Below are 20,100 nucleotides of genomic sequence, written 5' to 3' on the forward strand. Positions count from 1 at the left end.
AACGGCCGCATAGCGGTTAACTTCCAGTTAAGATTTTCGTTTGTTTTTATTATTTATCCATGTTTAATAAATGTTTAGTTGTTTTTATATAACCTGTCTCGATTGATATTCATTGTTGCCGGTTACGTAACAAATGTTATTTAAGATGTACTGCATTGCTGCATAACAACGGTCACTGGCATTTTATTCTGCCTCAAATCATTGCTTAACATTTGATGGCAAGTGGTGCAAGCGAGCTCAATTTAATAATTTTAGGATAGGTACATGATGGTAGGGGTATGGAGAGCTATGGTCCAGATGCAGGTTGATGGGAGTAGGCAGTTTAAATGGTTCAGCACGGGCTAAATGGGCTGAAGGGCCTGTTTCTCTGTTGTACTTTTCTATGACCATAAGCATCCCACAGCTCATTAAATGTTTAAATGTCTGCCAGACTGTGCAGTATCAGATTAATGACAAATTTTGTTTATTGATTATGCAAATTATAACAATCATAATTCACAACATAATACTGAGGATTTCCTTAAAATTTATGAAATTGATTGAGCTTCACAAAATTCCTTAACCATGTTACATGACAGTAGTACGTGGTCACATCCTAGATCCAGACTTTCTTCTCTCAAGGGTGAATGTACTCCAAAATGCTTCTGAGTATTTAGTAATTTGATAATACAATTGCTCTGAGGGTGGAGGCTTAAAAAAGATATTGATTGTTTTACTGTGTATTCTCAAAGTGAAACTTGTCACAGAGTTCGAAACAACATAACTGACCTCAGTGCACTTTACAACAACGCCATCGTTTTCAAATTCATCTTCCTGTGAGATTTTGTTGCTAGGAATATTTTCCATGGACCGTCCATCAAGAGGACTTAGAATACTGGAAGTGAAAGAGGAACAATTTAAGAATGTAGTAACCATTGAAAATATTGAGTCCATGAAAATTTACAGCAAAAATGATCAAAAATTAACTCAATGCAAATTACAAATGGATATAAATTAACATGAAACAAATCTAACTAAATCAAAGAATGGGAGAAATTCAGCACCTTCCTTAATGTTCGGGTTACATTTTGGCTATGTACTTTGTGGCGGAGCTTATACTAACTAACCTATAAAGGGCTGGTCTTTTTCTTTTATCTCTTTACTTTCACTTGTTACATTGCACCACGTACAAATTCCATCTGATCTTTTCCACTTTATCAGTTTGCTTGACAGATAGTGGCCGACCTGACATCTACGTAAATCTCATTTATTACCTGCCTCTTCCAGAACAGCAAACATCCAATCTACCACTCCCTAGATACATTCCCAGCCAGCACTGGAACCCTAAATATATACAATCAACTCCTCAGGGGAGGCCACCTCATCCACATTCCCACGTCAGACTTTCGAAACACATACTCTGTTCCAAGTTCTGCCATGGTAAGGGATTACTAGGTGGACAAGGAAAGATTTGTTCATTCAACTCCAGTAGCTCCCGGTAATTTCTGATCCGTGATAGCTTCAGATGAAGGGCTAACATTCGGGCTGGTACCAAGAACCTCCGGTTCATGCACAGGAGTGTGAAATCTTTGGGCATAAATGATGGTATGTCACACCACTTCACCAATGTCCACCCAGTCAGGCCTCTACCCCCTCCCTTCCCATGCAGTGAAGTTACTCTTAGAATGCCAATCAAATGTTATTTTGAAATTTTACAGGCTGAGTATTTTACTATTCAAAGGATGATTGATATCAAAAATCATACCCTTTGTTTACAGGTTTGTCATCATCGACCCACTGAATAGTTACAAATTCTCTTCTGTCATCAGAATCCAATTTTCCACAAATTATTTGAAAGTCTCTCTTCTCTTTTAGAGCACACTTTAAACCATCCATGGTTTCTGGGGTTACCTGGACCATCAGTCCATCTGAAATTTTGAATTGCTCTCATTAAAAGATAGCAAAAGTTATAAATATTTCTCATCTGTAGATTAGGAAGTGGAGACAAAGGAGCATGAAGTTGAACAATGCAATGCAACTTTTAAAACAAATAGCACACAACATCAACCTTTCCTGGAGGAATTTATGATTTTAAAATTTTCTTGTAACAATAATTAATTTTAATTTGCTGGACAGTAACTAGCTGTTGGATTTAAGCTTTTAAGATATTAGCAATGTTTTATATCAATTATAAATCACAGTTTAATTAGTTTTATATTGTAATTAACTGCATGTCTGACAATATTCCCAGGGATATTCTGGGAAGGCAAAGTTAAATTCAGAACCGTCATAAGCATCTGAGTTTATTCAGCATTGGCTGCTTACAGCAACAAAATAAAGTTAATACAGATAAAACATTTATATTTTTCATTACGCTAGGTAGCTCTCTGTATCACCCTCAATACTTTGTAAAAAAATTACATTAGCTTTAGTTAAGAACTTAAATTTTTAGTGAAATGTGTGAATTTATCTAATCCTGCAACATGCAAATGATGTTTTTGCTGAGGGGAAAGACTGACAATCCAAACCACTTTTGAGGACCATTTATATGAAATATGCTTTATTTTAACAATGTGTAACCAGATACTGACAGTTATAGTCATGTACACGGTAAAGTACGAGTGTTAAGAGTTAATTACCAGTCTCGATTCTGTCCAATTGCTTTCAACCAACAATCCAATAGTAGTTTTTTAAATTTCAAATGCAGAAATTTTGTCTGTTATTTTTATATGCTAGATTGTATAATTGGCTTGAAATCATTCTGAAAGTTCAAGCTGAATAACAGCCTGTGTTTTTGATACAGCCGGGCATCTCATTACTTATTTTATGAGAGCCACTGCCTTACAAACTAAGTAATTATGTATAAAGTATTTTCATGTTAATGATTTGTGATTTCCTTAGAGATCATTTGTGATAATATTGGAAAGATGTAATTTTCTCCAGTGCTCGCAAACTTTAAAACTTCTAATGAAAGACATCCTTCTTTTATTTCTTATATTCAGATCCTCTATACAAGCTGTCAGTGTAAAGTTAACCTCTACTCAATTTATGTTCCAAGACATTAATGTCAGGAAAAATAGTAGCCAAAAAACAAATACAGTTTAATATGGTGGCAACTTACATAGGAATGATCTTTTCTGAAATTGATTCGCTGATGTTCTGAAATGCTATCATCAACTTTGTATTTTTCTTTCTCTTACCTTCCACTAAACTGGATTTAGCGATAAATCCTGAAGTTGTTTTCAGAGCTCCATTAAACACTACAAAAGAGGCTCCTGTAACTACAGCACAGGAAGAAATGTAAATTGGTTTATTATTGTCACACGTACCGAGGTACCATGAAGACCTTGTCTTGCACGCCATATATACCGAGCAATTCATTACAACAATGCAATGAGATAGTACAAGGAAAATAATACAGTACAAGATAAAACACTACAGTAACAGAGAAAGTGTAGAACAAGTAGACAACAAGGTGCAAGGGCATAAGACAGCTTCTGAGGTCAAGAGTCCATCTTGTCGTACTGGAGATTCTCTTGTGCTTCTTGATCTCGTCATCTGAGATTCAGTGTCACGCAACCCTGCCACTTTGACTTGGCCCATGCCTTCATTAACCAAGTCCAACACCTGGCTTTATTGGGATCTTCCTGCTCCTTACCCACATTTTAAGGTTTATGGTTATGAATATGCTAAAGTGATGCAGTTATTACTTATAATTGATGTGGGGGTGATGTCAGATTGTAGGGAATGAGTGTTGAGATGTAGGGGTATCCAGGTAAGGGTTTGTGGGGATGTTAAGCCCCAGGTTTATGGGGGTGTGTGGGCCAGCTTTAGGTTTAGGGTTAGGGTGCAATCATGTGGACAGTGAGAAAATTGTCCTTCTTGATCTTGTTACTGGAGATTCAGTGTCACTTGATCCTGCCATTTTGGTCTGGCCCATGCTTTTTATTACTCTGGTCCAACACCATTCGGCTTAATTAACCAGATGTGCACTGGGACACATCATCAATAATGTAACCTGGGGACTTCAGGAGTTTTGGGTCTTTAATCACTAAGAATTGGTCAATTTTCCTAACAGCAGGATAGAAGCTGCCCTTGAGCCTGGTGGTATGTGCTTTCAGGCTTTTGTATCTTCTATTCGATGGGGGTGGGGGTGGGGGGGGAAGAAGAGAGAATGTCTGGGGTGGGAAGGGTGTTTGATTATGCTGGCTGCTTTCCCGAGGCAGTGGGAAGTGTAACGGAGTCCATGGAAGGGAGGCTAGTTTCCATGATGTGCTGAGTTGCATTCACAACTCCCTACCACTTCTTGTGGTCACAGCCAGAGTTACCACACCAGGCCAAGATGCATTCAGATTGAGTGTTTTCTATGGTGTACTGATAAAAATTGGTGAGAATCTAGGGAACACACTAAATTTCTTAAGCTTCTTGTGGAAGTACAGAGCTTTCTTGGCTGTGACTTCAACATGGTTGGATCAGGACAGGTTATCTGGTAAGTCCTAGGAACCTGAAGCTCACAACCCTCTCAACCTGAACACCATCAATGTATACCACGCCCTCCCCCCCAACCTTCCTGAAGGTAATGATCCATTCTTTTGTTTTGTTGACTTTGAGGGACAGGTTGTTGACATGACCCCAAGTCACTAAGCTCTTTCTCTCCTTCCAGTACTCTGACTCATCATTATTTGAGATAGGCCACCACGTTGGTATCATCTGCTATCAAACTTGTAGATGAAATTAGAGCAGAATCTGTCCACACAGAGTGTACAGGGAGTAGAAAAAGGGGGCTGAGGACATACCCTTGTGGAGCACCAATGTTGAGAATAGTCATTCAACGATGAATTCTGCAGAATTCCACAACCAAAACAGAAAACAAAATACAAAGTTACCTTTCCTGGTCTTCCCAGCAACAGTGTTTGCATGTGTTTGATAATTTTTATCCTCAGTTTGTATGCAGACCAGGTGTGAATCAGCATCTGAACTAAAACTTGTTGCCATAGCAACCACATGTTCATTTGAAGAGGTTACTACTTTCATGACCTAAGAAACAGAAACAGGCAATCATGAAATGACAGCAAAAAAGTTGCAAACTCAGCCAGCTCCATCACGGGCACTAGCCGGACCCACGTCGAGGACATCTTCAAAAGGAGATGCCTCAAAGAAGTGTCACTTGTCACTCAGGACCCCCACCACCCAGGACATACCCTCTTCTCATTGCTACCATCAAGGAGGATGTACAGGAGCACATCCTGAAACACGTACTCAATGTCTCAGGAACAGCTTCTTCCCCTCCACTATCGATTTATAAATGGACAATGAACTCATGAAAACTACAAACCCCATTTCCAGAGAAGTCGGGATATTTTCCAAAATGCAATAAAAACAAAAACCTGTGATATGTTAATTCACGTGAACCTTTATTTAACTGACAGAAGTACAAAGAAAAGATTTTCAATAGTTTTACTGACAAACTTAATTGTATTTTGTAAACATACACAAATTTAGAATTTGATGGCCGCAACACACTCAACAAAAGTTGGGACAGAGGCATGTTTACCATTGTGTTACATCACCTTTCCTTTTAATAACACTTTTTAATCGTTTTGGTTTGGAACTGAGGATACTAATTGTAGTAGATTTGCAATTGGAAATTTTGTCCATTCTTGCTTGACATAAGACTTCAGCTGCTCAACAGTCCGTGGTCTTCGTTGTCTGATCCTCCTCTTCATGATGCGCCATACATTTTCAATAGGAGATAGATCTGGACTGGCAGCAGGCCAGTCAAGCACACGCACTCTGGGTCTACAAAGCCACGCTGTTGTAGCCCATGCAGAATGTGGTCTGGCATTGTCCTGCTGAAATAAGCATGGACGTCCCGGGAAGAGACGTCACCTTGATGGCAACATATGTCTCTCTAAAATCCTAATATATGCCTCAAAGTCAATGGTACCTTCGCATACATGCAACTCACCCATGCTGTGGGCACTGATGCACCCCCATACCATCAAAGATGCTGGCTTTTACACCTTTTGCTAATAACAATCTGGATGGTCGTTTTCATCTTTGGCACGGAGAAGTCGATGCCCGTTTTTTTTCTGAAAACTAGCTGAAATGTGGACTCATCTGACCACAGCACATGGTTCCACAGTCTTTTGGTCCTTCTGAGATGAGCTCAGGGCCAGAGAACTCGCCGGTGTTTCTGCATAGAGTTGATGTATGGCTTCCTCCTTGTGTAATACAGTTTCAAGTTGCATTTCTGGATGCAGCGATGGACTGTGTTGAGTGACAATGGTTTTCCGAAGTACTCCCGAGCCCAGGTGGCTATAATTGTCACAGTAGCATGATGGTTTCTTAGGCAGTGCTGCCTGAGGGCTCAAAGATCACGCGCATTCAACAGTGGTTTCTGACCTTGCCCTTTATGCACTGAGATGTCTCTGAATTCTCTGAATCTTTTCACAATATTATGTACTGTAGATGTTGAAAGACCAAAATTCTCTGCAATCTTGCGTTGAGAAATGTTCCTTTTGAACTAACAATTCTCTCAAGAATTTTGGCACAAAGGGGTGAGCCACAACCTGTCCTTGCTCGCAAAGACTGAGCCTTTGATGGACGCTACTTTTATACCCAGTCATGATACCTCACCTGCTATCAATTAGCCTGCTTAATGTGGAGTCTTCCAAACCGGTGTTACTTGAATATTCTGTGCACTTTTCAATCTTATTTTAACTCTGTCCCAACTTTTGTTGAGTGTGTTGCAGCCATCAAATTCTAAATTTGTGTATATTTACAAAATACAATTAAGTTGGTCAGTAAAACTATTGAAAATATTTTCTTTGTATTTTTGTCAGTTAAATAAAGGTTCACGTGAATTAACATATCACAGATTTTTGTTTTTATTGCATTTTGGAAAATATCCCAACTTTCCTGAAAATGGGGTTTGTACTTCAGTATTTTTTTCCCACTCTTTTTGCACTCTTTTCTTAATCTCTATAGATACACACACAAACACATATATTTCTTTTTGTAATTTATATTGGTATAATGTTTGCAATGTACTGCTGCCATAAAACAACATACTGTATGCAATTCATGACATATGCCAGTGATATTAAACTTGATTCTGATTAGTATGAATTTTCATTAGTATCAATGCACTAACCCAATAGAAATGAGATGATTTTTCTTCATATCAGTAGAGTTTAGAGTGAGAAGGAATAAAAATTAAAAAGATGTACAACAAATACAGTTAAGGTTCCAAAATAGTCTCATTAATTTAATGAGAGTATTTAAAAAAAAACTAGGTGACATTTTATTGTGTCTTGGGCTAAATTTACAGTTACAAAGTTGACAATTATTAATTTTAAAGGATGAAAGACAAACATCAAATGTATATATGGAATCAGAAAGTCTGTGTACATGTATATTTGGTAGGAAGGAATGGGGTTGTTTTGCCTTTGTTGCTTTGTCGTTTAGTATGTCTATTTTGTTGTGCTCAACATTGTTCTGCGAGCAGGGTGGACATGCTATGTTGGCACCAGAATGTGTGCCAACACTTACGGACTGCTCCCAGCACACCCTTCAGTTGTGTAGATTATTAACAGAGACAATGCATTTCACTGTAGGTTTTGATGCATGTGTAATAAATATATCTGAATCTGAACTTGTCTTCAATCTATTGTCGGATTTCAATACACTTCAAGAATTTTAAGAACAGCAAAAATTTATCATTTCATTACTGTGCATTCAACATCCAAAACCACAGCAGGAATACATGTTTCAATATGTTCATCCTCCACCAAACAAAATTTATAAATGAGTGTCTGACAGAACGATTACCTGGTAACCAGTTTAATTTCATTACTAACCTCACTGTATCTCCTCTTAGGGATTTTAATTGAACTTTTCCCCATCTCCAGATGAAGCACCAATCCCTCAATTGTCGGCAAAGTATACTGGTAATTTCGAAGATCCTACAAAGAGAGAACGATCCAAGGACAAATAACAACATTTCAACAGGGAAATAATCAAACTAAGTTTTCAGGTTATATACAGAGTATCACAGTGACATAAAATATCTTGGAATATTTTCAACAATTCGCCTATCGACACAACCCATCGACAGACAACGCAATAGCCATAGCTCTACACACTGTCGGTACACATCTGGAGAAGAGGGATGCTTATGTGAGAATGCTGTTCTTGGACTACAGTTCAGCATTCAACACCATAATTCCCTTCAGGCTCGTCAAGAAGCTCAGAGACCTCGGCCTTGACCCTGCCTTGTGTAGCTAGATACTGAACTTCCTGTCAGATCACCAGCAGGTGGTAAGAGTGGGCTCCTTCACCTCTGCCCCTCTAATCCTCAACACAGGTGCCCCTCAGGGCTGTGCACTAAGCCCCCTCCTTTACTCTCTGTATACCTATGACTGTGTCACCACCCATAGCTCCAATCCGCTAATTAAATTTGCTGATGACACTACACTGATTGCCTAATCTCAAATAATAATGAGGCAGCCTACAGAGAGGAAGTCATCACCCTGACACAATGGTGTCAAGAAAACAACCTCTCCCTCAAAGTCACAAAAACAAAGGAGCTAGTTGTGGGCTACAGGAGGAATGGAGACAGGCTAATCCCTATAGACATCAATGGATCTGGAGTAGAGGGGGGTGAACATTTTTAAGTTCCTTGGCATAAACATCACCAACGATCTCACGTGGTCTATACATACCGGCTGTGTGGTGAAAAAGCACAACAGCGCCTCTTTCACCTCAGACAGTTGAAGAAGTTTGGTATGGGCCCCCAAATTCTAAGAACTTTCTATAGGGGCACAATTGAGAGCATCCTGACTGGCTGCATCACTGCCTGGTATGGGAACTGTACTTCCCTCAATCGCAGGACTCTGCAAAGAGTGGTGTGGATAAGCCCAGCGCATCTGTAGATGTGAACTTCCCACCATTTAGGACACTTACAAAGACAGTTGCGTAAAAAGGGCCCGAAGGATTATTGGAGACCCGAGTCACCCCAACAAGCTGTTCCAGCTGCTACCATCCGGGAAATGATATCGCAGCCTAAAAGCCAGGACCAACAGGCTCCGGGCCAGCTTCATCCACCAGGACATCAGACTGATGAATTCATGTTGATGCTACACTATTTCTATGCTATATTGACTATCCTGTTGTACATAATATTTATTATAAATTACTATAATTGCACATTTGAACGGAGACATAATATGAAGATCTTTACTCCTCATGTATTTGAAGGATGTAAGTAATAAAGTCAATTCAATTCAGTTGGTTAATGGATACCTAAACTGCAAATTGAAAGTCCATAGCCATTTTCTGAATTAAAGTGATTTGGTCAATAGAAGTATAATGAATTATCAATTAATGGTGGTAATCTGCAGGAACAGGCTCTGTGGTTTGGTAGCAGCAATGTTTAAACCAATGACACATGACCATGATTGCATGGAACAGGAGGGGTTCATGCTAGTGTGGGTAGTGTAGAAGATTGTCATAGATTAAAACAGGATACAGACAAAATGCAGAGCTGGGCTGAGAAGTAGCAGATGGAGTTCAATCTGGAAAACCATGGAGTGATTCATTTGGGAAGGTCGAGTTTGAAGGCAGAATACAGGGTTGATGGTAAGATTCTTAGCAGTGTGGAAGAGCAGAGGGATTTTGGGATCCATGTCCACAGACTCTCAAAGTTGCTGTGAACGTTGACAGGGTTATTATGAAAACGTATGGTGTGCTGGCCTTCATTAATCAGGGAAGCCAGGTCAAGAGCCGCAAGGTAATGTTGCAAAGTTCAAAGTACAATTTACTATCAGAGTACATACATGTTACCACATACCACCCTGAGATTCTTTTTTTTCCTGTGGGCATACTTAGCAAATCTATAGAACAGTAACTGTAAACTGTAAACATCAGGAACTGTTAACTATAAACAAACTGTGCAAAAGCAGGAATAAATAGCATGAAATAACAATATAACAGAGTCCTTAAATGAGTGTAGCCATCCCCTTTTGTTCAAGAGCATAATGGCTAAGGGGCAGTAACTGTTCTTGAACTTGGTGGTGTGAGTATTGAGGCACTTGTATATCCTACCCGAAGGCAGCGGCGAGAAAAGAGCATGGCCTGGGTGGTGAGGATCTGTGATGACTGATGCTGCTTTTTGACGGCAACCTTTCATGCAGGTATGCTCAATGCTTGGGAGGGTTGTGGCCGAATCCAGTACCTTTTGTAGGATTTTCCTTTCAAAGGCATTGGTGCTCCCATACCAGGCCGTAATGCAGCCAGTCAGTACACGATACACCACACATCTCTAGAAGTTTGTCAAAGTTTTCGATGGCACGCTGATTCTCCAGACTCCCGAGGAAGTAGAGGTACTGTCGTGCTTTCTTCACAATTATATTCATATGATGGGTCCAGGACAATCCTCTGAGATAGTGACATCCCCTCTACCTCTGATCCTCCGATGATTACTGGCTCACGGACCTCTGGTTTCCCTCTCTTAAAGTCTACAATCAGTTCCTTGGTCTTATTGACCTTGAGTGAGAGGCTGTCATTATACCACTCAGCTAAATTTTCAGTCTCCCTCCTGTATGCTGATTCATGACCCCCTTTGATACAACTCACGACAGTGATGTCATCAGCACACTTGTATATGGTTCCGGAGCTGTACTTAGCCACACAGTCATAGGTGTAAAGTGAGTAGAGTAGGGGGCTAAGCACACATCTCTGTGATGCTTCAGTGCTGACGGGGATCGTGGAGAAGATGTTTTTGCCAATCCGAACTGACTACGGTCTCCAACTGAGGAAATCCAGGAACCAATTGCACAAGGGGTACTGAGGCCCAGATCTCGGAGCTTACTGATTAGTTTCGAGGGGAAAATGGTGTTAAAATGCCGAGCTGTAATTGATAAAGACCATGCTGATGTATGCGCTATAAAATAAAACTCTGGTTAGACCACACTTGGAGCTTTAGAAAGGGTGCAGAGGAGGTTGACCAGGATGCTACCTGGATTAGAGGGCAAGTCTTATGAGGAAAGGCTGAACAAGGTAGGGCTTTTCTCTTCGGAGCAAAGGAGGATGAGAGGCAACTTGATAGAGGTGTATAAGATGATAAGAGGCAGAGAGAGCGGGCACCCAAAGCCTTTAACCAGGGCACCAATGGCTAATGCCAGAGGGCATCCATTTAAGGGGAGTGGGGGAAAGCTTAGAGGATGCGTCAGAGCTGTTTTTACACAGGGTCGTAAGTGTCGATGCTGGAGGTGGTGGTAGAGGCTGATACATTAAGGACATTTCAAAGACTCTTAAAGAAATGCAAGAATGTAAGGAAAATGAAGGGTCATGGGCTGTGCAGGAGGGGAGAGTCAGATTAATTGTAGAATAGGTTTATATAGATTGGTACAACTTCATGGGATGAAAAGCCCAAACTGTGCTGTACTGTACTATGCTTCTAAGTTGAAATGCATCCTTGGATCTGACCCAATCTACTTCTGAGTTCAGCAAAATTCCATACTATCAACATCTAAACTAAAACTTCCATTTCTCTTCAGAAGAATGAAAGGAGATATGATAGCGGTATAGAAAATTACAAGGGGTATAGATCAGATGAACGCATGGAGGTTTGTTCCTCTCGGGTTGGGTGAGGCTAGAACTAGAGGTCATAAGTTTAGGGTGAAAGGTGAAACATTTAAGGAAATAAACTACTTCACTTAGGTTGCGAATGTGGAACGAGCCACCAACGGATGAACAGATTCATTTGTAACATTTAAGAGAAGTTTGGGTAGGTACATGGATGGGAGGGGTATGGAGGGCTACGGTCTGGGTGTGGGTAGATGGGACTAGGCAGAGAAATAGTTTGGCATGGACTAGATGGGCTGTACGGCCCATTTCTGTGCTGTAGTGCTCTGTGACCCTCTTTGTAACAAGACTCACAAATGGCTCCAGTACCTTAATAAGTATCTTCACACTTACTTCCATTCACTTATTGAATGATGTAATCTGGATTTATCAACACCAGAAGCAGGAATGAACCTAAATAAGTTTTAAAATATTTATATCTGGAAAATAATAGACAATAGGTGCAGGAGTAGGCCATTCGGCCCTTCAAGCCAGCACCGCCATTCACTGTGATCATGGCTGATCATCCACAATCAGTACCCCGTTCCTGCCTTCTCCCCATATCCCTTGACTCCACTATCATTAAGAGCTCTATCTAACTCTTTCTTGAAAGAATCCAGAGAATTGGCCTCCACTGCCTTCTGAGGCAGAGCATTCCACAGATCCGCAACTCTCTGGGTGAAAAAGTTTTTCCTCAACTCCATTCTAAATGGCCTACCTTTTATTCTCAAATTGTGGCCTCTGGTTCTGGACTCCCCCAACATCGGGAACATGTTTCCTGCCTCCAGCGTGTCCAATCCCTTAATAATCTTATATGTTTCAATCAGATCCCCTCTCATCCTTCTAAATTCCAGAGTATACAAGCCCAGTCCCTCCAATCTTTCAACATATGACAGTCTCGCCATCCTGGGAATTAACCTCGTGAACCTCCGCTGCACTCCCTCAATAGCAAGAATGTCCTTCCTCAAATTTGGAGACCAAAACTGTACACAATACTCCAGGTGTGGTCTCACCAGGGCCCTGTACAACTGCAGAAAGACCTCTTTGCTCTTATACTCAACTCCCCTTGTTATGAAGGCCAATATGCCATCAGCTTTCTTCACTGCCAGCTGTACCTGCATGCTTACTTTCAGTGACTGATGAACGAGGACACCTAGATCTCGTTGTACTTCCCCTTTTCCTAACTTGACACCATTCAAATAGTAATCTGCCTTCCTGTTCTTGCCACCAAGGTGGATAACCTCACATTTATCCACATTAAACTGCATCTGCCATGCATCTGCCCACTCACCCAACTTAAGTCATCCTGCATTATCTCAACATCCTCCGCACATTTCACACTGCCACCCAGCTTTGTGTCATCTGCAAATCTGCTAATGTTACTTTTAATCCCTTTATCTAAATCATTAATGTATATTGTAAATAGCTGCGGTCCCAGCACCGAGCCTTGCGGTACCCCACTAGTCACCGCCTGCCATTCTGAAAGGGACCCATTAATCCCTACTCTTTGTTTCCTGTCTGCCAACCAATTTTCTATCCATGTCAGTACCCTACCCCCAATACCATGTGCTCTAATTTTGCCCACTAATCTCCTATGTCGGACCTTATCAAAGGCTTTCTGAAAGTCCAGGTACACTACATCCACTGGCTCTCCCTTGTCCATTTTCATAGTTACATCCTCAAAAAATTCCAGAAGATTAGTCAAGCATGATTTCCCCTTCGTAAATCCGTGCTGACTCGGACCGATCCTGTTACTGCTATCCAAATGTGCCACTATTTCATCTTTTATAATTGACTCCAGCATCTTCCCCACCACTGATGTCAGGCTAACTGGTCTATAATTCACTGTTTTCTCTCTCCCTCCTTTCTTAAAAAGTGGGATAACATTAGCTACCTTCAAGTCCTCAGGAACTGATCCTGAATCTATAGGACATTGGAAAATAATCACCAATGCATCCACGATTTCTAGAGCCACTTCCTTAAGTACCCTGGGATGCAGACCATCAGGCCCTGGTGAGACCACACCTTATCAGCCTTCAGTCCCATCAGTCTATCCAACACCATTTTCTGCCTAATGTGAATCTCCTTCAGTTATCCTAGGTCCTCTGGCCACTATTACATCTGGGAGATTGTTTGCTAGTGAAGACAGATCCAAAGCACCTGTTCAACTCGTCTGCCATTTCCTTGTTCCCCATAATAATTTCACCCGTTTCTGTCTTCAAGGGCCCTACTTTGGTCTCAACTAATTTTTTCCTCTTCACATACCTAAAGAAGCTTTTACTATCCTCCTTTATATTCTTGGCTAGCTTCCATCTCATCTTTTCTCTCCATATTGCCTTTTTAGTTATCCTCTGTTGCTCTTTAAAAGCTTCCCAATCCTCTGGCTTCCTGCTCATCTTTGCTATGTTATACTTCTTCTCTTTTATTTTTATACTGTCCTTGACTTCCCTTGTCAGCCATGGTCGCCCCTTACTCCCCTTAGAATCTTTCTTCCTCTTTGGAATGAACTGATCCTGCACCTTCTGTATTATTCCCAGAAATACCTGCCATTGTTGTTCCACTATCATCCCTGCTAGGGTATCTTTCCAGTCAACTTTGGCCAGCTCCTCCCTCTTGGCTCCATAGTCCCCTTTGTTCAACTGCAATACTGACACTTCCGATTTTCCCTTCTCCCTCTCAAATTGTAGATTAAAACTTATCATATTATGGTCACTACCTCCTAATGGCTCCTTTGCCTCGAGTTCCCTTATCAAATCCGGTTCATTACACAACACTAAATCCAGAATTGCCTTCTCCTTGGTAGGTTCCAGTACAAGCTGCTCTAAGAATCCATCTCGGAGGCACTCCACAAACTCCCTTTCTTGGGGTCCAGTACTAACCTGATTTTCCCAGTCTGTCTGCATGTTAAAATCCCCCATAACAACCATAGCATTACCTTTGCGACATGCCAATTTTAACTCTTGATTCAACTTGCACCCTATATCCAGGCAACTGTTTGGGGGCCTGTAGGTAACTCCCATTAGGGTCTTTTTGCCCTTACAATTTCTCAGTTCTATCCATACTGACTCTACATCTCCTGATTCTATGTTGCCCCTTGCAAGGGACTGAATTTCATTCCTCACCAACAGAGCCACCCCACACCCTCTGCCCACCTGTCTGTCCTTTCGATAGGACGCATACCTTTGAATATTCATTTCCCAGCCCTGGTCCTCTTGCAGCCATGTCTCTGTTATTCCTACATCATACTTGCCAATTTCCAACTGAGCCTCAAGCTCATCCACTTTATTTCTTATACCTCGTGCATTCATATATAATACTTTTAATCCATTATTCCCCTCACCTTTCACATCGATTCCTATTGCTCTTGGCCATACTCTCCGATCTCTTCCTGAGCTTTCTGCCCCGTTAATTCTGTTGTCTTTCTTAACTTTCCTTATTCTCTCTTTTCCTTTACCTCCATCCTTATATTTCCTCTCCTCCCCCCCCCCCCACTACTTAGTTTAAACACACCCATGTAGCAGTGGCAAACCTGCCTGCCAGAATGCTGGTCCCCCGCCTGTTAAGGTGCAACCCGTCCCTTTTGTACAATTCATCCTTACCCCAAAACAGATAAGTAGGATTGAAACACAGGCAAAAATGGCAGAAAGACAAACTATAAGTACTTACAGCTAGCAAATTCATGATGGTATGACCTACATCTCCAAAGAATGCTTTACGGAATCGAACACTCATTAAGGGACAAGGATAAACTGTGAATGAAAACGCAGACCAATCAGTACCTCCACTGGTGGGTGGGACAAATGGAAATAAGTTAGAAGCAGCAACTTCAAGGCTCATACGTCATTACTTGCAGATTTCAAATTAGAAACAAAGATTTATTTCAAGCCACAAACATCTGGCAACCTAAATAAAGGTACTCTAATCAACGGATATAATAGGTCCATATCCCATTGTAAACTACTACAGAAGCTTCCTGTGAAGATTTTAATTATACATGACACTTCCTTCTTGAATATTATGACAATTATTGGCATCACATATGATTATTATCATTAATCCTCAAGAAAATAAAAAAAGAACGGCAAATGGTGGAAATAAAAAAAGAGAACACTGGAAAAATTTGGGCAGTTGGGCAGCATAAAGAGACCGCAAACAAAGGAGCTTCATCATTTGTCCCAAGAAGAGCAACACAAGCCTCTCCAGAAGACTATAAGGCAGAGGATAAAGGTTTAATTGCTGGGCATTATACCCATTTATTAATGATACATTTATTAAAGGAGATTGAGAGGAGATTTAATAGAGGTATACAAAGTTATGATAGGGTAAATTCAAGTAGGGTTTTTCCACTGAGGTTGTGTGGGACTACAACCAGAGGTCATGGATTAAAAGTGAACTGTTTAAGTGGAACATGAGGGGAAACTTCTTCACTCAGAGCGTGGAATGAGCTGTCAGTGCAAGTGGTGCACGCGAACTCGATTTCAATGTGTAAGAGAAGTTTGGACAGGTACATGGATGGAAGGGGTATGGAGGGTTATGGTACTGGTGCAGATCAAAGGGAGTAGGCAGATTAAATGGTTCAACACGGACTAGATGGGTCAAAGGGCCTGTTTCTGTGCTGTACTCTTATATGACTCTATTGAATGATAGAGGCAAACTGTGCCTTATTTTGCTAAATCTACATTTAATTCTGTTCACTACTCCAAAGTAACTCATAATTCTATTTTCTCAGCCCAGTGAGTTAAAATTCTATACCATCTTTCTATCTCACCCAAGTCTTACTCAAATAAACAGAAATAATGTAGAATCTAATGGAATTAACCCCAGAAATAATGCATCAGTCCCTAATCATTACATCAGACAGATAAGAATTACAAACATGCGAGATTCTGCAGATGCTGGAAATCCAGAGCAACACACATAAAATGCTGGAAGAACTCAGCAGGTTAAGCAGCATCTAGATGAATTACAGTCAATAAAGGGTCTTGGCTGAAAATGACGACCCTAGATCAGAATTAGTTTACTTTATTGGCAAACAGGTTAAAACTCACCGTTGTATTCTGCTCCTAATCTTAGCATGAGTCGAATGGGAAACACCTTTGCCCAAGGTATTTCTAATTTCTGAATGAGAATTCCAAATAAAAACGGGCTAGTAGGAATCAGTAGATTTGATAGTGTCTGAAATGTTGGCATAACAAAAAGGAATCCACCATGATCTTTACTACCTAGAAAACTTTCTGTGAAGGAAAACATTCCTAAATTTCCAATGGTTTTTCCTGTTGAAGGAAAGAGAGAACAATTAACAAGTTGTTTTCAAGTGATCAAATTCTAGCAGATTTAGAAACTGAATATATCAATCACCTTAAAACCATATAACAAAGGAGCAGAATTAGGCTATTCGGCCCATCAAGTCTGCTCCACCACCCTATCATGGCTGATTTAATTTCCTTCTCAATCCCATTCTCCAACTTTCTCTCCATAACCTTACTAATCAACCTCCAATTTAAATATACCCAATGACTTGGCCTCCACAGTTGTCTGTGGCAATGAATTCCACAGATTCACAAACTTCTGGCTAAATAAATTCCTCCTGATCTCTTTTCTAAAGGGATGTCATATTCTGAAGCTGTGTCTCATTACCTAATCAAATAACACTAGAACAGATTCTTTTAAACTGAGATTAGAATTACTTATCTGTAAAGTTAAAACTTACTAAATACATTTTAAGACCCAAATTAACAAACATTCAGGGTAGGACCACATGAAAAAAACCCAACTGAATGTTAGGATTAAAGTATATTTTAATTAATTAGTTATATGATGGGATGTTGAATTCATACCTTTGGAAGCATCCTGATATAGTTTAACATAAAATTTAAGGATGTCTTTTGGAATTGCGCTTTCTTCAGATAAACACGACAACAAAATAACTACTTCGGCCTGGCCTACACCATGTAATCCATTAGATACAAAGCACCAGCATTTATTTGAAGCATCTAGGTATATGAAAGAAAGAAAAATAAAATCAAAATTTATGACTTAACTATTGATTAAAATTATAATATTTTTTGGAAAACAAATACAGTGGATTCTGGTTAATTTGGGCACATCGGGACCAGAACATTTTGGCTCAATTAAGTGGCTACCCTAATTAGCTGAAATTTCATGGAAATAATTAAGTGAAATAAAAGATAAACTGCTTAACTGAGTAACAATTTATTATTTAAATGAAATACAAATCAGAACACTACCAATACCTCTACAGTACTATAAAACTGTACTAGTTCCTAGCAGTTATTGACAGAGGAATTCATCTGCTGTGTTCTTTTGATTGACTGTATGTAAATGAACAAAATCAGCAGCGACTCCTAGTGCAGATAATGGACTGTCTCCATACAATATTTTAGACAATTGCATCCTCCAAATTTTCATTTTCATTGTAACATTCAAGATGGTTATTGATACCTTCATAATTCCTAACTTGTTAAAGTAGCGAAATCATTTCACCTTCATTCCCAACCCTCTTTGGCATCTCCAAGCCAGAATGCTTGAAACTGTAGTTGACAACTCCAAATTGTCTTACTGCTTATTTCTCGCCAACAATCAGTGACAAAAATCACTGCTTTTTAAAAAAACACAAAAACATCTAATGTTATTCAAAAACGGATTACTCTAAGCATGGAGTAGTGTCTACTAGCCATGCAAGTGCACACTACTGATGTAAGATAGAAATTGTTTGCCGACAGTCTCCTGTGCCAACTAAGCAGCATGGTATTCCAAATAAAAGAAGGGAATTCCAGCTTTCTTTTCGATGTAGTTGACGAAATCTTTTCTTTAACTTTCAAACTTTTAACTTCTCTTTTTGATTTTGTTCTTTATGAGTTGATCCAAATAAACGACTGTCTCCTTTAACCAATCACCGAATTAACTGGAATCCACTGTACTTAATAGTGTTAATGCCTTTGAAAAATCATGTGTATTGAAATACTGCCTGTCATAAAATCTCTCAGAATGTTCTGAATGGAAAGTCAGTGTAGGTTAAAATGCAAGTGGTGTTTTAAAGGCTCGAAATGACAAGAGATCAGTGGGAAATTAGTGCAAGTATTATTGCTGGTCATTCTGTGAGTGGAAGACCCAGAGATGAAAGAAAGGTGGGAAAAGTTGGTAGGTATTAAAAGGAGTTTAAAAAAACATTATTGGTGTTTGGAAAATGGTGACAGGTCTACGGTTAGGGCAAAAGGTGACCAAATTTAAACATTATTTTTTTTTCTGTTTTCCTGAAGGAACCAATATCTTGAATTATTAAGGTACACGGCATTTTAATCTACATTATTCCCCTCAGGTAAAAATCAGGACAGAACCAAGCAAAATTTTGAGGCAGAATTCTACATCAGGAAAGGAGTGATAACTGAAAGATGAGCCATGTTAAAGCCTTCTAAAATGGCAGAAAATGTACCAAACATGACAGAAGCTCTTTTCACTGTTGCAGCTTCTTTCTTTTGGGTATGATTGGAAAGCTGATTCAAAAAGTTGAAAGGAAAATAGTTACAGGTTTGAGAATACACATTCAAGAGGGAAAGGCGTACATGGAAAAATCAAATGAACAGATTTTTTGAGAATACTGGAGAATTTGAAACTCCAGGTCAATGAAAGGTTAGCAAGGTTTGACAAAGAGGGACCAGCAAAGGAAAATTGGTGCTTCACAGATTTATATCAATAGGATTATGACAGCAAGACATCGCTATGTGGATCACCGAGAAAAAAGGTAAAAAGAAGAGAAACACCTAACTTTAGGAAGTCTAAAAGGGAGCAGCAGCAACTGATCAGATAATTCTAATCCCAGTCTATTAAGTAGTTGCTCTGGTTATTGGAAGGATTATTACAATTGGTTTCTAATCACAGGTTTCAAGGGCTGGTACATACCATGAAATAAAGGACTCAGTGATTTAGATTTAACGTAGAAGATATGATTTTGTACATGATGAAGTATTTGCCTATCTGGTGAATATGAGAAAAAAAAATCTGTATAACAACAGAAGGTATTGGATCAATTGGCCAGGTGGAAAAGGGCTAAGTAGCACAGTTTGCTTGAAAGTGAGGTAACACATTTGCAGGAGAGCAAACAAGGCAAAGGAATATACACTCAGCGGTCTCCTGATTGGGTACACCTGCTCGATAATGCAAATATCTAATCAGCCAATTGTGTGGCAGCACCTCAATGTATAAAAGCATACAGATATGGTCACGAGGTTCAGACCAGACATCAGAATGGGGAAGAAATGTGATCTAAGTGACTTTGACCATAGAACGGTTGCTGGTGCCAGACAGCATGGTTTGAGTATCTCAGAAAGTGCTGCCCTGCTGGGATTTTCACACACAGGTCTCTAGAGTTTACAGAGAATAGTGAAGAAAACAACAAAGCATCTAGTAAGTGGCAATTCTGTGAGCAGAAACACCTTGTTAATGAGAAGTCAGAGGAGAATGGTCAAACTGGTA

At 39.9% G+C, this 20,100-nt stretch overlaps 1 protein-coding gene across 8 annotated transcripts in view; it reads right to left on the bottom strand.

Moving 5' to 3' along the window:
- Positions 1-20,100, bottom strand: part of zfyve16 (zinc finger, FYVE domain containing 16) — a 71,131-nt gene that overhangs the window by 12,668 nt on the left and 38,363 nt on the right. For all 8 annotated transcript variants that reach the window (XR_011889497.1, XM_072281295.1, XM_072281292.1 and 5 more), the window contains 8 exons: positions 17,445-17,600; positions 16,656-16,880; positions 15,274-15,356; positions 7,842-7,946; positions 4,866-5,016; positions 3,180-3,260; positions 1,745-1,907; positions 769-874 (listed from right to left, as the gene is read on the bottom strand). Coding sequence is in view for 7 of the 8 variants with exons in the window: in XM_072281295.1 (XP_072137396.1) it covers positions 769-874; positions 1,745-1,907; positions 3,180-3,260; positions 4,866-5,016; positions 7,842-7,946; positions 15,274-15,356; positions 16,656-16,880; positions 17,445-17,600 (1,070 nt within the window). In the remaining variant the exon portion in view is untranslated. The remainder of the gene's footprint in view (positions 1-768; positions 875-1,744; positions 1,908-3,179; positions 3,261-4,865; positions 5,017-7,841; positions 7,947-15,273; positions 15,357-16,655; positions 16,881-17,444; positions 17,601-20,100) is intronic.

The sequence above is a fragment of the Mobula birostris genome, chromosome 17, assembly GCF_030028105.1.
Source record: "Mobula birostris isolate sMobBir1 chromosome 17, sMobBir1.hap1, whole genome shotgun sequence".
NCBI lineage: Eukaryota > Metazoa > Chordata > Chondrichthyes > Myliobatiformes > Myliobatidae > Mobula > Mobula birostris.